This window comes from Hippoglossus stenolepis, chromosome 2 (assembly GCF_022539355.2).
Source record: "Hippoglossus stenolepis isolate QCI-W04-F060 chromosome 2, HSTE1.2, whole genome shotgun sequence".
Taxonomy (NCBI): Eukaryota; Metazoa; Chordata; class Actinopteri; order Pleuronectiformes; family Pleuronectidae; genus Hippoglossus; species Hippoglossus stenolepis.
Window position 1 is genome coordinate 31,211,928 of NC_061484.1, and position 22,225 is coordinate 31,234,152.

At 46.4% G+C, this 22,225-nt stretch overlaps 1 protein-coding gene across 4 annotated transcripts; it reads left to right on the forward strand.

The window, feature by feature from the left end:
* The first annotated feature begins 24 nt into the window (after window positions 1-24).
* kif16ba (kinesin family member 16Ba) lies at window positions 25-22,218 on the forward strand. Of its 4 annotated transcripts, XM_035168196.2 has the most exons (28): window positions 39-650; window positions 1,923-1,992; window positions 2,071-2,184; window positions 3,043-3,159; window positions 4,119-4,216; window positions 5,149-5,258; window positions 5,736-5,878; window positions 5,977-6,145; window positions 6,223-6,354; window positions 6,436-6,611; window positions 6,707-6,772; window positions 7,173-7,232; window positions 7,765-7,884; window positions 8,102-8,153; window positions 9,077-9,214; window positions 9,569-9,651; window positions 10,117-10,205; window positions 11,294-11,326; window positions 11,645-11,698; window positions 12,651-13,988; window positions 14,378-14,530; window positions 14,676-14,781; window positions 15,208-15,255; window positions 15,504-15,551; window positions 18,788-18,910; window positions 19,958-20,047; window positions 20,450-20,533; window positions 21,002-22,218. In XM_035168196.2, the coding sequence occupies exons 1-28, from the start codon at window positions 604-606 to the stop codon at window positions 21,155-21,157; spliced, it is 4,017 nt and encodes a 1,338-aa protein (XP_035024087.1). In that variant the 5' UTR covers window positions 39-603; the 3' UTR covers window positions 21,158-22,218. The 4 variants fall into 4 exon arrangements, with proteins under 4 accessions (XP_035024071.2, XP_035024079.2, XP_035024087.1 ...); XM_035168204.2 differs by lacking the exon at window positions 11,294-11,326 and having other exon boundaries at window positions 40-650; XM_035168180.2 differs by lacking the exons at window positions 18,788-18,910; window positions 19,958-20,047; window positions 20,450-20,533; window positions 21,002-22,218 and adding an exon at window positions 16,367-18,610 and having other exon boundaries at window positions 25-650.
* The last annotated feature ends 7 nt before the right edge of the window (window positions 22,219-22,225 follow it).

A 22,225-nucleotide genomic window follows, 5' to 3' on the forward strand; every position in this document is an offset into this window, starting at 1 on the left:
CGGGGGACAGCTGCAGGTCCCCGGGACAGCTGCAGGGTCCGGGGGACAGCTGCAGGGCCGGGGGACAGCTGATGACGACCACAACAACAACAACAACAACAACAATAATACCTTCCATCAGTGTTCTGTTGTTTATCTATTAAATAAATAATAAATATAATATATCGTGTCTCCTCTAACTCTCCGTACAGTTTAATGTTTACATCAGCTGACGCTTCTTTGTCGTCACGTGAGCGTCAGCTGACAGCTGTAGCTCAGATGCTAACATAAGCTAACAGATGCTAACAGATGCTGTGGCAGTGACCAATGGGTAGAGTCGGTTGTTCCCGGGACAGTGACGTGGTGTCCCCGGTCCAAGACAACAACCGTTAGCACCGGCCCCAGCCCCGTCAGTCCGTCCGCCCGGCTCCGGGTGCAGCTGCTCGGGTTTATCTCCGTGACTTTTGCCCGTTCTTCTTTATCACGCTAGCCAGTTATCCGGTTAGCATATGAGCTGTATAAATATCCCACCGTGAAGCCACTGAGGCTAACCGGCTAACCGGCTAACCGACTAACCGAGTTTCCGACCGGCTGAGCGGCTGCTCCGGGCGGACAACAGCAGCGATGGCCTCGGTCCGTGTGGCGGTCCGGGTCCGGCCCATGAACCGGCGGTGAGTGGCCGACATGGGGCTTTTTAACAGATCTACAGCGAATAGCTAGAAGCAACAGTGACTATAAGAAGCTAACTGATGTAGCATCTGTGCTAGTGCTGCTTAAATCTCACCGAATCACACTTTTATCGCCAGGTCACAGTTTCATGATTTAACAATCTCCCCCTGCTCAACTCCTCTGAGCTCTTCTGGGCAGCTATGTCCTCCTGAAGCTCCAGATGTTGTTATGTCCTCCTGAAGCTCCAGTTGTTGCTATGTCCTCCTGAAGCTCCAGATGTTGTTATGTCCTCCTGAAGCTCCAGTTGTTGCTATGTCCTCCTGAAGCTCCAGATGTTGTTATGTCCTCCTGAAGCTCCAGTTGTTGCTATGTCCTCCTGAAGCTCCAGATGTTGTTATGTCCTCCTGAAGCTCCAGTTGTTGCTATGTCCTCCTGAAGCTCCAGAGTTGTTATGTCCTCCTGAAGCTCCAGTTGTTGCTATGTCCTCCTGAAGCTCCAGATGTCGCTATGTCCTCCTGAAGCTCCAGATGTCGCTATGTCCTCCTGAAGCTCCAGATCTCGCTATGTCCTCCTGAAGCTCCAGATGTTGTTATGTCCTCCTGAAGCTCCAGATGTTGCTATGTCCTCCTGAAGCTCCAGATGTCGCTATGTCCTCCTGAAGCTCCAGATGTCGCTATGTCCTCCTGAAGCTCCAGATGTTGCTATGTCCGCCTGAAGCTCCAGATGTCGTTATGTCCTCCTGAAGCTCCAGATGTTGCTATGTCCTCCTGAAGCTCCAGATGTTGCTATGTCCTCGTGAAGCTCCAGATGTTGTTATGTGCTCCTGAAGCTCCAGATGTTGCTATGTCCTCGTGAAGCTCCAGATGTCGCTATGTCCTCCTGAAGCTCCAGATGTTGCTATGTCCGCCTGAAGCTCCAGATGTTATGTCCTCCTGAAGCTCCAGATGTTGCTATGTCCTCGTGAAGCTCCAGATGTTGTTATGTGCTCCTGAAGCTCCAGATGTTATGTCCTCCTGAAGCTCCAGATGTTATGTGCTCCTGAAGCTCCAGATGTTATGTCCTCCTGAAGCTCCAGATGTCGCTATGTCCTCCTGAAGCTTCAGGGTTCAGGATCTTATCTGTTTCTAGGACTGAGCTCTTCTGGACAGAGGCTCCAGATGTTGTTCCTGATCTGCTGGAGCTTCTCCATCAGTTTGGGGGGGGGCATTGTATTTCACCTTCCACTTCTGTTCTGTAGAACATCACAGACGAATATCCTCTTCTGTCTCTTTCAGGGAGAAAGACTTGACTTCAAAATGCATCATCAAGATGGAAGGAACCAAAACCTCCATCACCAACCTAAAGGTTTTTATTTATCTGTTGTTTAAACTCCTCTTGTTCACGTGAGCTGTAAAATCGATGTTTGTTCTCTGACTCCTGAAGATTCCTGACGGTGTCACTGGAGATTCGATGAGGGACCGGACCAAAACCTTCACGTACGACTTCTCCTACGACTCCACCGACTGTAAAAGCTCCACATTCGTCTCTCAGGAAAAGGTAAACGTCTGTTTTTATCTCCACAGTGAAACTACACTTTAAAATTAGACACAGCAAAACGCTGTTGTTCAGACCTGATGTAAAAATGAGTGAGATGATCAAGAGAAATCCAGCCTCTCTTCTCCTTCATGTCATTTAGAATCATCACACGTCTTTTTTTAAATGAATGGTTTCCATGGTTACCATCGGTATTCTTCTCCATTTCTCCGACATTTGTTTGCACCGACACGACACATCACTCAAAACAAACTCTTTACAAAAGTGTGTAGATGAAGCGTGAACATGATGAACTCCACCTCCACATTTGAGTGAGTGTGCATGAAGATAGCAAATTAGCATATTCAACGCCCCGATAAAACCATATGAGGGGCTTCACTTCCTGTCCCACTCAGAAGTGTTCATTCATGAAAATGACATCAATGAGTAAAAAGAGGAACTTTCAGAGATTAAAGTCCTGATTTCAGAGAAGCTCAGAGGAACGTCTTTCCATCAGACTGAAGCAGAGTCGCTGCGTCGCCTGAAAACATACGTGTAGCTAGAGATGCTACACTGACATGTTTCCTGCGGCTGGATCAGTGGAACAGCTGCACCCATCACATTATTACCCAACATGCAGCATGTTAACGTAGACTCTGGCGTGTAGAGCAGCTGACCACACCGACTGTGCTCTGCCACAGCACAAGTGCACCTATGACGCTGGTTGTGCGGACGTCCGTCTTGTCTGCAGTTTAAATGTAACATAAATCACTTCGGGGGGGGATAGTAAATTATAGGGAAATGATCTGAAAATATCTTCATGGTGACAACTAGTCTGAAAAACCTTCTAAGAAATGAAAACGTTTCCTGTTTCATTCGCAGGTTTTCAGAGATCTGGGCTCCGACGTGCTGAAAGCTGCGTTCGAGGGCTACAACGCCTGCGTCTTCGCCTACGGTCAGACTGGCTCGGGGAAGTCCTACACCATGATGGGAAATCCAGTGAGAACAAACTCCAGATGAAATTAACAGTGACCGTCTAGATGCTCCTCTCTAGAAAGACGTCAGAGTGACATCGGACTGAAGGGGTTGACCCGTGAGCTCGGCTGAACTCGTCGTCAGATGATGAGTCTGAACAGCAGTGTCGACTCCTGAGGAACCAAACACAAAACGTAGACAATAAAATACCAAACGAGAGAAGATGAATGAGTGAAACCAGAAATATAAAAGAGAGAAATAGAATAAGAACAGAAACCAAGGCCAGAAACATACATGTATAAATGTGCTGCGTTCAAAGACGCTCTGGTGTTCACGGCTTCACGTTGTTAGACAGCTTCAGTGCTGGTGAATGACTGACGGCTCCAGGTGTTCACAGAAGTTCACAGTCCAGCTGGTGGGGGGGGGGGGCGCTCCACATAGAGCCACGTAAGCTTCCACTCGTACGTTCGATCTTATCAACACTCGGCTCTGAGGTGGATTATCAGCTGGACTGACAACGAGCAGCGAGTTCATCGACACTATTTATTATTTATTAACAAAGTGCTTCACAGTCAGAACAGGAAGTGGTGATTCAAACATGGACACATGACATCACATTTCATTGAGCCGACGCTTTTCTCCAAAGCAACTTACAATTAGTGCATCGACCATGAGGAACCAACCCAGAACAACAAGAATCAAGAAAGGACATTAGCTTCAAAAAGGCCAAACTACAAAGTTCACAAAGATCACGTTTATGTGACATTAGTGTGATCATCTCCCGGGTTCAGACTTCATACCTGGTGTGAACGACTTTCACTTCCTTGAACAGGACGGTTGATAATTACAGCTTCATGTGCTCTTTATTGACGGCGTAGACGAAAGTGGAGCAGCCGTGGAGAAGTGTCGTCATCTTTACTTGCGTCTGTGCTCAGGAGCCGTGCTAACGTTAAAACTATCTTCCCACTGTCCTCGTGTTTCAGGGCGACGCAGGTCTGATCCCGAGGATCTGTGAAGGTCTGTTCAGCCGCATCTTGGAGGCGACTCGATGGGATGTGGCGTCGTTTCGTACAGAAGTCAGGTGAGACCAGAATGAAACAGTGTCACTTCATATTCTGATGATAATAAATGTACATTTGCTGTTCACACATCATCAGGTCACTTGGCTCAAACCTCCACTAACTGTCTCCTTATGAAACCACATTTAAATTCACTAGATCCTGATTTTGATTTGGCTCAAATCACACATACTCATAAATATCAGTTTCTAAACGTGTCTGATCTTTTCATCATGAATTATTCTTCATGAAATTAGACTAAAAAGTTTTGGATGTGTCTGCTGCTCCAGATGAGTTCTCTGGGTTGTGCCCCGCCCCTCATTGTCATGGAAACCAGTTTTTGGGTAATCCCACAAACAAACAAACAAACAAACACACACAGGTGAAAACCGGTAATGACAGCCGTGAGATTATGTCAGAACTTTCTAGACCAATCACAAGAGAGGTCAGAGGTCACGTGTATCGTCACTGATGACGTTTGCATGGACAACAATAATCTGATTATTAAAAATATTCTGAATAATAAATACGTTTGATTATTGTGTTTACATGAATTGTTAATAGAATATCTTTCGATGCTGACGTTTACCCTTCTGAGGGTTTTCTGTCTAAGCTCCTCCTTCTCATCTTGTTGACACTGGACCTCAGGTCACGTGACGTCATATATCAAAGTTACGCTGTGAAAACTCCAACTGGACGTTCTGAGATGAAGACGTAAACATGTCGACATCACTGAAGTCCGAATTCTCCACTTAATCTGAAAATTCAGATTTTAGTCTGGTTCTGTTAATCAGAACATCAGGTTTACTTGTCAGAGTCTTATTCAGATTATTGTATAATCTGGTTCACATCAAAATATTGTTTCCACAGAAACATCAAGTTGACAGCTGCACTTTTTGATGTAAACGTTTAAAAACACGAGACTTGTGTTGAAGTTTTTGATTTGTGGCCTCAGTTACTTGGAGATCTACAACGAGAGGGTGAGAGACCTGCTGAGGAGGAAGTCCACTGAGACCTACAACCTGAGGGTCAGGGAGCATCCCAAAGATGGACCGTACGTCGAAGGTGAAACTGGGACCTGGGTTTCGTCCTCTTGATCAAGATAACTCAAGTCTGTCTTTAGGGAATCGTTCTGACCAGCTGATGGACCGATTCGATCTCAGAGGTCAAAGGTCACAGTGAAGAGTGTAAATGAAACTAAAAGTTGGTGACAGGAGGACGATGATTGTAGTTGTCAATGGAGTCTGTGAAAAGAGCGATGTAACAACTGTCCCGTTCACTGACTCCATTACAAACGTTACTTTACAGTGATAATCTAAACACCAGTTATAATAGTCTGAACCTGTCGGAGGTAAAAACAAAAACCTTCAGTACAAACTTTGACGTTGGTTTTATTTCCCTGCAGCAGCGGTTTCACAGGGACCAGTTAAACTGTTTTTACTCAGTGAAAGATTTTTGACTTGATCATTAAAACAAAAACACATGAAAATAGAATAAATGTGAAGTAAAGCCCTGGGTTCCTGTTTCAACGTTTTGTCTCAGATCTTTCCAAACACCTGGTGCAGAACTACAGCGACGTGGAGGAGCTGATGGAGGCCGGAAACATCAACCGCACCACCGCCAGCACCGGCATGAACGACGTCAGCAGCCGCTCACACGCCATCTTCACCATCAACTTCACGCAGGTCAGGAATGCTTCCCCGACCTCAGTCCATAATTAAACTGATCATTGGTCATGTTGAGAAAATGTTTCCTGTGGAAATAAACGTTTGCTCTGTTTCAGGCAAAGTTTGATGCAGAGATGCCGAGTGAGACGGTCAGTAAGATCCACCTGGTCGATCTGGCCGGAAGCGAGCGAGCCGACGCCACCGGAGCCACTGGCGTCCGACTGAAGGAAGGAGGGAACATCAACAAGTCACTGGTCACCCTGGGCAACGTCATCTCTGCTCTGGGTCAGAATCTGACCCTCTTTTCTTCTTCTGCTGCACTCACACAAACTCAGCTGACTGTGTTTCCTGTTTCTGTGCAGCCGACATGACGCAGGATGGCGTGAACACCAACCTGAAGAAGAAGTCCGTGTTTGTTCCGTACAGGGACTCGGTGCTAACATGGCTGCTCAAAGACAGCCTGGGCGGCAACTCCAAGACCTTCATGATCGCCAGTGAGAAACCATTTTCAATTTATCATTTTAAGTTTTTGAAAGTGTTCGATTGAATTCTGTGAAAATTGTTTCCTGTCGCAGCCGTTTCCCCGGCAGACGTGAACTACGGCGAGACACTCAGCACTCTGCGCTACGCCAACAGAGCTAAGAACATCATCAACAAGCCGACCATCAACGAGGACTGCAATGTCCGGCTGATCAGAGAACTGCGCGCTGAAATTGCTCGACTGAAAGCTCTGCTGGTTCAGGGCAACCAGGTGAAGAGCCGGTCATTAACTGTAGGAGGCGCCGCTGCTGCTTGTACAGCTTGTGTACGGAGGAAACGAACCTGAGCTCATCTTCTCTGTTTCAGATCGCTCTCCTGGATTCACCCACCGCTCTGAGCATGGAGGAGAAACTGCTCCAGAACGAAGCCAGAGTGAGTCTGACGTCAAACCGTGTCGTCACACTGCCGCTCGCACGTTTAACCCAATGGTCAAACTTTTCTGTCACAACAAAACTCTGTTTGAAGGTTCAGTGTGTAGAATGCAGTGACATCTAGTGGTGAAGTGTCATGTTGCAGCTGCACACCCCACAGCCCCCCCTCCTTCCAAAGGTGAAAGTAGAATACTAAACTAAAGGTTTTGTTTTATAGATCCTTTCACCTAAATCTTACACACTGGACCTTTTAATTCTGTGGGGACTCAGATAATCTGTTTATTTTTGCCTCTTTCAACATATTGATTATTCAAAGAATTCATGAAGAAATTACAAAGAACATTCACATCTGCAGCATTGAAGAAGTTCATGTGTTCTGTGTGGTTCCTTTGTGTTTGCAGGTTCTGGAGCTGACGAAGGAGTGGACCAATAAATGGAACGAGACCCAGAACATCCTCAAGGTTGGTTTATGTTCAGACTTCACTGTCTCCAACAGGAGAAGGTTTTCTGCATCAGTTCACACTAATGTGGATATTTTAGAGAACAAACCTTTATCTCAGCATTTCTTATCCACAAGGAATCAATATTTTAATCACATGATTTTCCAAAGTGCAGATTTGATGGTGTTTGTCACATGACCGTTCACGTACACTGGTCATGTGATGTAAACAGGAAGTAGATGGTCTCCTCTGCAGCTGGTTGCTTAGTAACAGAAACTCCTCTGAAGGAGGAGCAGTGAAGAGTCAGAGCAGGGACGACGAGGTGGAACTGTTACTGACAGGAAGTGTTGACTGACAGGAAGTGTTAGCGACGCTTTGTGTTCACCGCTGGTCGTCGAGTCATGTGACTGATGAGAACCAATCAGGAAGAGAACGTGTCATCGTTTACTAAAGTCTCAGTTTCTGTTCAGACTCAAACTCAAACCCAGAGTTTTCAAACTCAGTGTGGACTCACTTAACTGTTTGGAATCAAATGTTGAAACTGCGTCTGCAGGAGGAGACCCTGGCTCTGAGGAAAGAGGGCATCGGCGTGGTGCTGGACTCTGAGCTGCCTCACCTCATCGGCATCGATGACGACCTCCTCAGCACCGGAATCATCCTGTATCATCTGAAGGTCAGAAATCAGACTGCGTCCACCTGATCTCAGATCAGCCATTTTATTTTATTTAAACTGGAAAATAAAAAACTGCTCAATGAAACTTCCTCAAACATTTTCTCAACCTTTACGTCCCGTGTCACAGGCGTCACAGCACAGATGGTAGAATGAGTTAACCTGAGCTGAATGAAGGGTCCTGATGTCTCATGGATTTTCTGTCTTTCTTCGTCCTCAGGAGGGACGGACATACGTGGGCAGAGAGGACGCGTCCACAGAGCCGGACATCAGTGAGTTCAGGGATTCTCAAATAATTCTCAACTTAGAATTAAAGTCATGTGGTAGTTTATTAGAGAGAGGGTGAAATCCATCCCTCATCTATACTGGTGAACCTTGAAGGGTTGAGGGTGGCTGAGTCCAGCTGATATGAGACGAGAGGCAGATACAAGCTGGACAGATCGTCAGTGTATCGCAGGGCTGATGCATATCATCTGTTTTCACACATGAACTGAACCACTGACATGTTCCTCACATGTTCCTCACATGTTCCTCACATGTTCCTGACGTGTTCCTCACATGTTCCTCACATGTTCTGCAGGTTCTGTCTGTGAGAACAAATGTCTGAGTCAGTGTCTCTGGACATGTTCTGGATCTTCTCCTGCAGCCTCCTAGTAAAATGTGTGTAACATGTCAGAGTGAGTCCATGTGAGGAAACAGCAGGACAATGTGTGGAAGCTTCCCAGTGAGCGAGTGGACGTGTTGATGAGGTTTCTAACACGTGACGGACGTGAAACTGGAAGAACACAAACATCTCAGGATGAAGAAGAGGAGCCGTACGTAGAGGCAGAAAGCGTCAACTTGGAAACACGAGGAGGTTCCAGATCTTTGGTGCTGAGGGCCGACGCCGTGTGGATGAGCTGTAAACAACAACACTGATCTTTCCACAGCAGAGTTTATACGTCATGTCCGGCCTCCTGCTGCTCTACAGGCTCCGCCCCTGCTGCTCTACAGGCTCCGCCCCTCGCCTGGATGTCCCCACATGTTCCTGTTTGAACGAGTCGGACCCGACAACCTGCTGCTGCTGCTTCACAAACACCAACTACACAACATGTTTCACACAGTTCATGTGTGGAAACAGTTTTAGAGACAAAAATCCATTTGTTTCAGTTTAACCTTGTAACAGTCTGATGACACAATGTTCTTCCTCCTCCAGTCCTTCACGGTCTCGACCTGGAGAGTGAACACTGCATGTTTGAGAATCAGAACGGTACGGTGACCCTGGTGCCGCTCGGCAGAGCTCAGTGCTCTGTTAACGGGGTTCAGGTGACGGAGCCGTCGCAGCTCAACCAAGGTGAGGAGTGAAAGCCAGTCCTTAGTCTCAATGTCACTTTAACTCCTTCATCATGTTCAAACCTGAGTGCTTTTAAAATCAGCTCCGGAGAACGTTCGCTGAGAAACGTTTAGTTCTGGAGCAGAAACATGAAATAAAACAAAAGAACACAGATAATCATTTAAAATATAATACAAATAAATAAAAGCTCATATTCAATTTTATTTGTATAGTGTCAAATCGCAATTTACATAATCTGTCTAATTGCCGGAGTCATCATTTCTTCAGGTTGTCCCTCATGGTCGTCTCATTCTTATATCTGAAGAACACCTTGAGGGAATATCTCCCATGATGCAGGTGTTTTCTGTTCTTCAGGCGCCGTTCTTCTGCTCGGCAGGACAAACATGTTTCGGTTCAACCATCCGAAGGAGGCGGCAAAGCTGAGGGAGAAACGAAAGGTTTGTGTTGGAGGATGAAGAACAACAGTGTGATAAGAACCACCTGAACTGACAGACATTTATTTAACTTCTACTTTGACTTTGTACATGTGGTCCATGTTCCATCTGCTAACATGGAGGAGGTTTGTAGTGGGCTGTTTACGTGTTGCACTTTTCTCAGTCCACAGGCCCTGAAGTGGAGAGTCAGTTGTCACTTGTGTTGTTGAGTTCCTCCTGCTACACAACACTGGTCACCTGTTCATTCAGGGTTTATTCATTTTATTAATGAGCTTCACTGGAGCCTAACAACACACGACGAGTGTGTGTCATGTGATGAGATCGAGGATGGTTCGATAAAGATGGAGGTTTATGGCCTTTACTGCAGCCAGCCACCAGGGGGCGATGATTTCACGTGTCATTTTGAAGATGTATTTACAGTCTATGACCTTCAGTCATTAATGACCTGTGACCTGTGACCTTTGCCAGAGTGGCCTGCTCTCCACCTTCAGTCTGTCGATGACGGATCTGTCCAGGTCGTGTGAGAACCTGTCGACTGTGATGCTCTACAACCCCGGGTGAGTGACCATAAAAACATCTGCATGAGCTGATCAGCTCAGAACCAGCTGTGCACCCCCCCTCTGCATCCCCCTCCTCCCCATGACTCAGATTTCAGCTTCTGATCGACTCGGCGTCTCTGCACCGAGGACGAAGAAATGTAGAAGAAAGATCGTTTTTACTTGTGACATCGTTCAGATGAAAGTCATCTTTATAAACTGTTTGAATTTTGACTTCTCTCATTCTGTCAAGTTAATGGTTTTCATTGGAGACACTTCTCTTCTTTAAATTTGTCTTTTTAAATTCATGTCATTAAAGTCCTGAACTTTCTGTTTGACATCTGCAGACGGGATCTGGGCTTTAAAGGACCGGGGATATTTTCTTTCTTTCTTCTAAGTCCTCTCCGTGACTATAGATGAAGGTCGTCGTGACCCTCATGGTGAGCCGCTGGTTACTGTCGGCTCGGCCACAGGGGGCGCTGACGCACGTTCCTCCGGAATCAAACATGGGACGTCTGCTTCACTGGAGATTTGAAAAGATTAATCTACCGCTTAAAATAGTCCCCAACAATCGTTTCATGTATTTTCTCTTTTTGTTTGATAAAATCTACAATGATCATCTGTTTTATTAAATTACGGAATAAACATGAAACTAAATATTTATAAAGATTTACATCTTCGGGATGAACCAATGGGATCAGAGCTGAGAGGAGGCACAAACCTTTATTTGATCTGAAAGAAAAATAACATCAGACTCATACTGACAATATGGTGACGTGGTCATTCATGGTCCCCAGATGATGAATCCTGCAGATCTTTAGTGACCAGCACCAACAGGTGGAATCAGATTCACACAAACCTACTTCTCTGAATGACGAGACCTGTCTGAGCTTATCTCCAGGGGATGAACCCTGCTGGTTATCGTGTGCCCTCTGACCTTTGCCCCCATCAGAGCTAATCTGAGGAATCCTTGTACAGGTTCAACCTCAGATGATTCTGGTTGTTTACTTTTAGATTATTATATCCGAGGATGATCCTGTGACGGAGCAGAGGTGTTTGCAGTTTTCTGTGCGTTAACGTTGACTCTGTCCACCCTGTCCTGTTGACAGTCTCTTCACTGAGAAGGGCCCCGTCTTCCTCAGGTAGACTCAGTCGTCCACTTCCTGTCTTCATTGTCCTGTTTTTCACGGAGACGTGTGTCGACTTGTTTTCTCTCTCAACCTGATCCCTCGTCCTCTGTTTTTTTATTTCTGCCCGTCATCCTGCTGCTTCTGTCTCCGTTTGACGCCTGAAACTCCAAAACTCACCGTTGCTTTTATTGCCTGGCTTTTCATCGCAGCTTGTTCCTCATCTCATGCGTCCAGTGCTGCTTTTACTCACTCTGCTGGTCGTGGTGATGTGTGATGTGTTCTTTTTTCTGACGAGATCAACGTGAGCTGATGAAGGGTCTGTTTCCCCAGGTTGGAGTTTGAGAGGCAGCAGCGAGAGGAGCTGGAGAAACTGGAGCTCAAAAGGTACGAGAGTCCTTATTTTACTCACCAGTGACGATTTCAGTTTCCAGCCGGGGACTGGATGTGGGTGGATGTGGGTGGATGTGGATGTGGATGGATGTGGATGTGGATGGATGTGGATGTGGATGTGGATGGATGTGGATGTGGATGTGGGTGGATGTGGATGTGGATGGTGGTGGATGTGGATGTGGGTGGATGTGGATGTGGATGTGGGTGGATGTGGATGTGGATGGATGTGGGTGGATGTGGATGTGGATGTGGGTGGATGTGGATGTGGATGTGGGTGGATGTGGATGGATGTGGGTGGATGTAGATGTGGATGTGGGTGGATGTGGATGTGGATGTGGGTGGATGTGGATGTGGGTGGATGTGGGTGGATGTGGATGGATGTGGGTGGATGTGGATGTGGATGGATGTGGATGGATGTGGGTGGATGTGGATGTGGGTGGATGTGGATGTGGATGTGGGTGGATGTGGATGGATGTGGGTGGATGTGGATGTGGATGGATGTGGGTGGATGTGGATGTGGGTGGATGTGGATGTGGATGTGGATGTGGGTGGATGTGGATGTGGGTGGATGTGGGTGGATGTGGATGTGGATGTGGATGTGGGTGGATGTGGATGTGGATGTGGATGTGGGTGGATGTGGATGTGGATGTGGGTGGATGTGGATGTGGGTGGATGTGGGTGGATGTGGGTGGATGTGGATGTGGATGTGGGTGGATGTGGATGTGGGTGGATGTGGGTGGATGTGGATGTGGGTGGTGTTGGTGTTGGTGGTTTCTTGCTTACATAACTGTTAAATACAAACCAGAGGGTGGTGCCACCACCTGACAGACTGAACTTGGGGCCAAAAGACCACAAGTTCATTTGAAATCAAATTTCTTGGATAAAAACTCAACGTTAACTCGTCTCCCATGTTATTAATCGGTCGTCTCGTGTGTTGGTGCTGCAGGAGGTTGATTAAGGAGATGGAGGCGAAGCAGCAGAGTGAGAAGGCGGAGCTTGAGTGCCTCCAGCAGGAGGTGGAGAGCCAACGCAAAGAGTCTGAGGAGGTGCAGCAGCGAATTCTCCGTCAGGAGGAGAGCCTCCGCCGCCGTAGCCATGACATCGAGAGCCGCCTGCGTGACTTCCTGGCCGAGAAGGAGCGCTTTGAGGAGGAGAGACGCTCGGAGATCCAGGGGGAGGACAGGTGCAACCAGCAGCTGGCGGGTGAAGCGGTGGAGGAGCGGGATGAGGAGCAGCGGATGCAGCAGGAGGCTGCAGAGCAGACAGAAATCTACCGTGAGCTGAAGAGGCTGAAGAAGGAGCGTGAGGAGCAGAAGGTTCGTCTGGAAGCAGAGCAGCGGCGGCTGGAGGAGCAGGAGCGGGAGCAGCTGAGCCTGGTGGGCAGGCTGGAGGAGCAGCTGAGGGAGAAACACGAGGCAGCCACCACGTTGTTGACCCGGGAGGACGCCCACCGCATCGAGGAGGAGCGCAGAGCACTGGCCGAGATCAGAGGAACGCTCCTCCGTGCCAAAGAGGCTGGAGAGCGGCAGGATGTGGAGGATGCCAGCGAGGAGGCGCGATCTGCTCAGGATCGATACACGGTTTTCAAGGTGGCTCAGGTGAAGGAGCTGGGTCAGCTGGAGGAGGGGCTCCGGCAGCAGAGGGAGCATCTGGAGGTGGAGGTCGCTGCTGAGAGAAACACAGTGCTGCTCCTCGCTCACGGCCTCAAAGAAAGACGGCAGCAGCTGAAGGAGACACAGGAGAAGGGGGCGCAGGACACCACGGGCGTCTGCCAGGAGGAGCAGCTGGTCAAGCAGGCGGAACACAGGCTGCAGCTCAAGGAGCGGCAGCTGACGAGCCTCGCAGACGACCTCCTCCCCGCGCTGGCCGAGGAGAAGCAGAGAGCCATGGAGGTGTTGGAGCGCAGCGCCGGCAGCAACGGGAACTGCAACAGTCCACCGGGACTGGACAACACACTGTACCAGGTGGAGAAGGAGCTGGAGGACAAGGAGGAGAAGCTGAACCTCCACTGGCACAGTGCTCAGCAGCTGCAGCAGCTCCAGGAAACCTACGAGTTCACGGCCAACGTGGCCCGGCAGGAGGAGAAGGTGAGGAGGAAGGAGAAGGAGATCCTGGAGTCGAAGGAGAAGCAGCAGAGGGAGGCGATGGAGCAGGCGGTGACCCGGCTGGAGAGGCGGCACTCGGCCCTGAGGCGCACCGTCTCCCTGGAGCCTGACACCGAGGAGCAGAGGCTCAAGAGCTCGGTCCAGAGGGACCTGAGGGGGGCGGAGCTGGACCAGCAGAGGTCAGAGCATCACATGACATGTTTCTCATGGATGAATGACGGTTCATTTAAATGTGATTATAGTGCATAATTAATGAGGTCGTTTCTTTCCTCGAGTATAAAATGTAATGTAAAAGTTAAAAAGACCAAAGTCTGGTAGAAGTTTCTCTCCTGAAACACTGGATCATATGTGAAAGAAAAGAGCACGTTGACCAATCAGAGCAGAGTGGACCAGCTGACCAATCACAGCAGACTTACATACATGCATCTGCTGCATCAGATCTAAATCAACCTGAATAAGAGCAGAATATGTCTCCTTTAATATTGGAAACTTCAATGGTATCTGTATCTGGAGAAATGATCTTGACATTGTTCCCTGTTGTCCTCGCTCGTCCTCTCTTTCCTTTCAGGGTGGAGTGGGAGATCCGGAAGCTGAGGCAGGGGATCAGCGAAGGAGAAGAGACCAGCAGGACTCACTCCCTCAGTAACGATGAGAAGACGAGCAGCTCTCCGGTCAGTCACATCCAGAGTCTGAACACGCTGCTGCCGCTGTCCGACGACAGGTGAGTTTCTAAACGCCGCAGACGCTCGGGAACGACTTCTGTCTCAAAGAGAAACTCAAACATTCGAAGGTTCAGGACGTCTTCACCAAAGTCCTCTCAGCTTTTCCTCATTTTGATGTTGGTTCTTCGTCTTCCTTTGTTCCAGGATCAACGCCTACATCGAGGAGGAGGTTCAGCGGCGGTTAAGTAAGATGAACTTTCTGAACGGCGGTGGCGGGATGGATCTGTCCGAGTCCTGTGAGTCTCTCAGGGTGAGAACTGTCCCTCTCTCTCTTTCATCCCGACTCCTCACAGAAAGTGAATCGTTCATCGGTTCTGTTACTTGATGAAAAGTTTCATCATCAGTTTTCAAGATGACTTTCAGCTTCTCAAATGTGAGAATGTAGTGTTTTTATGTTTTTGTGAGTTTACCATGTTTTGGAAAGTTGCTGAAGACGTCAGAATGTTTGTTTTCTAACATTTGACCAAATTGATGGATTAGCAGGTTTGATAAGTAGTTCTAGTAATAGAGTAGAAATAGACGAGTTCAGTTTCTGCTGGAACGGTCGATCCACAGGACATTTGATTGTGTTTTGACTTTAGTCCTCATTTTCTCTACGTTTCTTCTCTGTGACGAGTGAAGTGCATCAGGTCCAGGTTCTGTGTGAAGGACTGATATTTAGCTCTTTAACCCGCAGGACCAGGAGGAAGTTAGCGACTGTAGCTCGGTTCCATTAACAGACGAGGTAAGACCAGGATCTTCTTCATGTCACAATCACACTTTGTAATCTGCCTGATTTCCCTCAGTGTGACGACGGATCCACTTTCAATCACCTTGGTTTCACTCCTGGTTTTACATTTATGCTGCTTCTGTTGAATTTCTCCCTTTTTCCTGTTATCATGTAGAATCTTTAACTTTTGTTATTTTGCAAATGAAGAATATTCTGTTTATAGTCAATGATCATCAGTTGATGCAAAGTTTTATTCTCTTCAGGATGATGAAAAGCTGCAAAACATGAATCCGAGGAGGCAGAAATATGAGGTAAGACCAGTATCTTGTTTGGGGATCGAATTACAATCCAATAATCAAAGGTTAAATAATCAATGATCCTGTTGTCGACAGGAGTTAAACATCGACACCTGGATTATCTGGAATTCCTCATTCCTTATAATTTAGAAATGAAATTTCATTGTAACGGGAAAATGTGAATGAGTTTCCAGTTTTTCTGTTTTGTAATCACAGACACTGATTTCACCCCAGTTTTGGTATTTTGACAGCAAAGTTCCATATCGGATCAATTTTGCTTGTTTGGCAACTCTGAACGTTTCTGTTCGACACTGGTGGTTATTCTCATGAATAACATTTATCAGGAAACTCATTCTCTGGAAGGTAACAAGCCATTGCATGGAAATAAACTCACAGAAAACAAAACATCTTGAAATGATCAAAAATGCCATATTTCTGCTCACAGTCCATTTTTAAAAACATTGAATCAAACTTGGGTAAAACAGTATTTGGTATTTTCTTGTTTTTCTTGTGAAGTAAAGTGTGAGATGGTCAAGTTTCAGTCGGAACCTTAAAAATGTAGAAATCCCGTAATCATGAGAACCATTTTAAAATTCTACTTTACACACGTTTGATACATTTTAAGATTTCAAAAAGGATCTGACAGTATCATTTCTGACACTCGTCCTAATTTGCATGTTAAACCTCTTCACACTTCGAATCACTCACATCCACCTGAGCACCTGGTGAGCAGCATCTGTAATTCTCATTGGGTGATTTATGGACTGAATTCAAAGAGCCTTCACGTCCCTCCTGATGGTGTAGTCATGGACTCCCCCTTGTGCACACAGAGAACCAGCGGGTTGGGGTCTAGCTTCCTGTCGGCAACGGAGCTTGAGGCAAACTCTCCTGCTAAGATCAAGCAAAACGCATCAGAAGAACCTGAAAACGTCCCGTTAGAGCGTCACGGAGAAGAAAAGGGACTTTCCACTGCTGAAGTCTTGATTGAAAAAGAAGAAACGCACAGAGATGGAGGCAGAAACACGGCGTGGAAACGAGCAGTAAATACTCCCGTTGAAGTTTGCAGAGCTGTTTATGAACTTGATCCTTCGCGCAATCGATTTGATGAAAACGAGAACAGCGAAGCGAAGGAGTTGCTTGTGAACCGACGCTCTCTTTCAAACTTGATAGAAAAAGTCAAATGCCAAACGTGTGACCTTGGGAAAGATGAGGATGCAGAACGTGATCAGTCGTCAAAGTGGAAGGAATGTGGCCAAATAAAACAAGAGGCGCGCGCAGACGATGAGAAAGTTGAGACAAACAGAAGCTACGATTTTGGATATTTTGTCCGAAAACTGTCCGACGCCTACAGAGACGCTGGCAGAAGGTTGCAGGGCACACGGGACATCATTCAAAACGTTGGAGTAGAGGAGATTAAGGTTGTGCTCTCTCGGTATGTGACCATGGTTTCCAAAGAACTGCCACTGATTCAGCAAATGCAGCTACAACCACAGCCGGAATCCTCCATGCATTCACACAACGAAGTCGGTTTGGTAGATTGCGCCCGTGACCTTCCTCGGAAAACTTCTGTGAGCATGGACATCTCAAGATGGCCGGAGGGATCTGTGTCTTCTTTCAGAGACAAAGGTCCCGAAGCGTTTCATCAGAGGCTGGTCGAGCTGCCTTCAGTTCTTTCCCAGCTACAGACGTGTTCATCCCAGGAGATACTAGAAAAGTTGGAATCTCTGTCGCCTCAAATCCAAGTTGGCAAACTTCTGAGTATCTTCTGGGTTAAAACAGCCAAGAGTAAGGAACCCGTCCCGAGGCCTGGCTGCTTGCTTTTATCAGAAAAGGACCTGAGAGTCGTGTCAGCTGGCTCAGATCTTCAGGACACTTTGGTTCTTTTTCACCATCTTCATCTCCTTGAAATCAAGAAGGTCCAGATTAGCTTGGCAGGGCAGCATGTCCGCCTTATCGGCTGCTCTGAAGAGGAAGTCTTGGCCGTCTTCACCCACAGCAAAGAGCTTACCCAGGAGTTCTGTAAGGCTTTATTGAAGGCTGTCGCTCCTGGAAGGTTCTCTGAAGGGACTCAACATCACCCGTTACTCTCTGATGACCTCACGCTCCTCTCGCTGGACTGGACATCAACTGTTCCTGACATCATCCTGGACAACGGCCTTCAGGTCACCTCCAGATTCAAGCGGGTTCTCGCCGACTTGCTCTACATTGTCCACGGGAATATGGACGGCCCTGGCAAACCTTCTCTGGCGGATGTTTGTCCTCTCCTCTACACCAGTGTCAAGGTCATGAACTCCACCCGAGTCCATCAGGACACCATCTTTCAGCTCCTCTTGACCGACACTCACGTAGTTCTTCTCCAGGAGGACGGCGTCTTTCACCCGGTGCCGCGGGGCTCCAGCCTGGTCCCTGCGCAGCCACAGTTTCAGGGACTTGAACTCCACAGGCGATCAGATGTCAGACGCCTGATGGTGAGTCAGCAGGACGGCTGCCTGGTGGTCGACGTGGTGTTTACAACTGGAGAACAGAAGGTGGAGTCCCGGCTGGGCTCAGTCGAAGCGTCCTCCTCCTCTGATTACACTCGTCAGTGCCTCTCCTGGAACTTGTGCTTCGGTTGTAGCTCAGAAGCCGAGATCTTCATTAATCATCTTTGTAGCTGAGTCACAAACACAGTAAACTGAGCAAGTTCGTTTTCTTTCCTCTTGAAAACAAATGATCAGACGCCTCGTTTATTTTACGATGTTTAAAAAATCAACAATCTGAAAGTGATGAAATATTTAAAACCATTAAAAAAGTTTCTGTAAAGTCATTTGAGTTCAGACGTGTATTAACCTTTGATCTCGGGAGTTTACACCGAGTCACGATGAATGAAAATACTCAACCAAGAAACTCTTTGTATTTATGGAAGTTAAATGTCTAAATCATTTGTATTCATGTTGATGATTCTTTTGAAACTTTGCTGCATTTTAAACAAAAACTATTGATGATTTGAAGAAAATGTGACTCGTCATGTCTGTAAATGATCAGAAAAAATATCTGATTATTGATGTTGAATGAATCCACCTTGTAATTGATTCAGGATAATAAAGATTGAACTTTAATTCTCGTAGTGTTTTATTTTGAAAATGATTCTCACTTTCTGCTAAAATCAAGTTCAGAAATGAATCGACGTCAACCCTCTGCTCTTCCTCTTTCTTCCTGTTCTTCTTCTTCTTCTTCTTCTTCTTCTTCTTCTTCTTCTTCTTCCTTTGCAGCACTTGGTTTCTCGTCCTCTCGGGACGAGCGCCGACAGCCGCCAGGAGCCCGTGAAAATTAGCATTCCACGTTACGTTCTCCGCGGGCAGGGGAAGGACGAGCACTTTGAGTTCGAGGTGAAGGTGAGAAAACTTCGTACTGTGTTAATCATTCACTTTCTCAAACAGCTTCAGTTACTTGTTACATTTGTGAGGATAAAAATCAACCGTCTTTAAATTTAAAATGTTCTGACAAACTGACGGATTAAATGTCCAGCAAGCTTTTCCACACAGTGAAATACCATGTGTGGCTGCAGGGGGCGCTGCTGCTCAGTAAAAGTGGCAAAGTGTTGATTTAAAGTAAAAAATATTAGTTGGACAGTGGAAAAAAACCGAGTGACGGGAGTGTGACGGGAGTGTGAAGGTCTTTAAACATTTAGTCTGAGGATTATTCTGTAGTTTTATAATCTTTACTTTTCTGTTTTCACATCAGCTCAAACTGAGGGAAATCTAATTTTATAAACAGGTCAAATGTAATAAAGGTTCAGTGTGAAGGAAATTTAATTTAACTTTCATCAGGATGTTTTGAATCACCTGAAACTACAGTACAGTGTTCTCGTTACCTCAGAATGAGGTGTCTTGATCGCCCCCTGGTGGCTGGCGGATGTCATAAACCTCCTCCATGTTCGCAGACCAAAAAGTCTACGTTAAATAAATGTTTGTCATTTCAGTTCTTATCTCTCTGATGTTTGTTCAAGTGTTTCTGATCAGTTTGGTTTGAATCAGTTATTTATGATATAAGAACAGGCTGAGACGTCATGATGGACAGTGGAGACTGGCTCCTGATTGGTTGAGGGTCTGTATGGGCGGGACCTCGATACCACGACTCCACCCCACAATCACTGCTGGACAGACTCTGACTGCAGATGACGTCATCACCACCAGATGGCAGCGTTCATATCTTTATTTACCTTCTGATTCTCCTGCACGTGTGGAAAGTTCACTTGGTTGTAATGTCCACCGTCACCACTAGATGTCAGTTAATCCTACACACTGAACCTTTAAAGTTGAATCTATCTTACGAACTTGTTCTCGAGGGAGAAAATACCCGGAGCCTCGACCCGTGTGAACTCGAAGCTTCGTCTCAAACCCGAGTGCGTTTGAATCTGTTAACGTGTCGAACCGTTTCAGATCAGTGTGATGGACGAGAGCTGGAGCGTGTTCAGACGCTACAGTCGTTTCAGAGAGATGCACCGGAGCCTCCGGACGAAGTATCCAGAGGTCAGACGCTTACTTAAACATTTGGACAAACACATAGGAAGAATTCTACATAAAAGCAAATTACAGACAAATAAGGAAAGGAATTATAAAACAGCATAAAAATTACAATGAAAACATTAAATCTGGAGCAATTTTACAGGCTGATCAGTTTGTTTATTTTTCATTATTGATGTGATTCCTTTTTTATATTTAAGTTAATTTACACTTGTAATTGTGAAATCTGTTAAAGTGGTTTTGAAAAAAGACTTTTTCCAGTAGAACTAATTTCAGCTCATGTTCCGCTGACGTGTTGCTGACGTGTCGCTGACGTGTTGCTGACGTGTCGCTGACGTGCTGACGTGTTGCTGACGTGTCGCTGACGTGTCGCTGACGTGTTGCTGACGTGTCACTTCCTGCTTTCAGCTGGCGGCTCTCGAGTTCCCTCCGAAGAAGCTGTTTGGAAACAGAGATGAGCGGATGGTCGCTGAACGCCGCAACCACTTGGAGGCAGGTTTCCATAAAACTTCATTTACACATACAAGAATGACAAATCTGATTTATACTCAGGGTTTCTGCAGCTTTCAACAAGTTAAATCTCAGACTTTTAAAGGTCGTAATGAATGAAATTAAAGATCAGTGACATGAGGGAATATAAAATATCATCATAATAAACCTGGAAACCGCAGGGAGTCTCTCTGACTGCAGAGACGGGAGGTGTCAGAGCGACATCAGTGATTAGCGCCATGTGGGAAGTTTTAATATTTAATATCACTGAGAAGCACAACACAGACATTACAAACTATACAGGACTCATTTTAAAGAAATACTGAAGAAACAACGTTTTAAAGATTTATTTATGAAGCACATTTCATACACAGGTAGAATCAAGCTGCTGTTCAGGGACATTAAAAACAGCACAGACACAAAATGAAAAGAAAAGCGATGTAGATCTGAAACTGTCTGTGTGTCTTCCAGCGTTATCTGAGGAGCTTGTTCCGAGTGATGCTGTCGTCGTTCAGCTCTCCTCTCAGAACCGACGGCGGTTTCCATCTGTCCAAACACACCGTCTGTGACTTCTCGGCGTTCTTCAAGAAGGGCGTGTTTGAGTACACCAGCCACGGCACCGGCTGAGTCCGAAAACAAACCAACCCCCCACCGCCAAACTCCCAGAGCGCCGTCTCCTCCGAAGGGGAAAGGGACAAGTTGCAGGTCCGTTTCCTCTCGTGTGTCCTGAGAGACGCTGCTCAGCTCAATGTCGTGATGGAGGCGCTCTGTTTCCAGAGTTCCAGCTCGACGTGATCGACACGAAGCTTCAAGTATCACTTAGAATCAATATATAGACACGCAGCTGCTGCACGTTTCCTGTACCTTCACACTGCTGAGGGTTCGATTCCCTTCACTGCTGCAGCTCCCACAATCAAAAGGAAATGAGTTTCTTCAGAATAAGTTTTTGACACTAAACCCAATTTTAAATTTGAACACAATCATTTCCTGTTTTCAATCAGCTGAAGAGGACGAGGGGGAGGGGCCTAAATGGATGTATTCAGTTGATAAACAGGAAGTGTTTGGAGTGAAGACGTCATCGGTGGAACCGTGATCATCAGCTGATTCCAAAGTTTTACATCTTGAAAGTGTGATGCTCAAATGTCTTTGTCCTCAGATGTCGTGACCTGAGCGGACGTGAAAACTACAAACTTTCAGAAAAGATCCATTTGTAAAACACTAAAAACGTCTTCTGTGCTCTAATGACTTGTTTTCCAAATTGATTGCAGCGATATTTACTCAACAAAAAAACTGGCTGAATATCCACATTACATGAGACTGAGTGTGAGCGTCACTTCTGAAGAGGAACAGACTGTGTAAATAATATGTAAATATTCATGTGCAGTTTTCTATTCGCTTGTGTACGATGTAAAGTGTTGACTCTTAATGTCGGTAAAGGGAACGAAACAGAGACGGAGTGTCCTGAACAACTGTAGCTAATGCTTAGCTGAGCATTAAGAGTTCAAACGGGAGTTTATAGACTGTTTTTAAAAAATGTTCGTAGACTCCGGGTCCAGAAAGTGAAGCTGATGAAGTGTCTGAAACCTGTTTTCTGTGTGCTGACCAGCAGGGGGCGACTCCACTGGTAGTTTCTATAGAAAATAACTCCACTTCTCACTTTATAACTTCAATAAACATTTTCCTCAGGAGTTTATG

Coding starts and splice junctions, on each gene's coding strand:
- kif16ba (XM_035168180.2), top strand. CDS start 604: ATGGCCTCGGTCCGTGTGGCGGTCCGGGTCCGGCCCATGAACCGGCG. Junction 14,531..14,675: donor CTGCCGCTGTCCGACGACAG/GTGAGTTTCTAA, acceptor CCTTTGTTCCAG/GATCAACGCCTACATCGAGG. Junction 14,782..15,207: donor AGTCCTGTGAGTCTCTCAGG/GTGAGAACTGTC, acceptor TTTAACCCGCAG/GACCAGGAGGAAGTTAGCGA.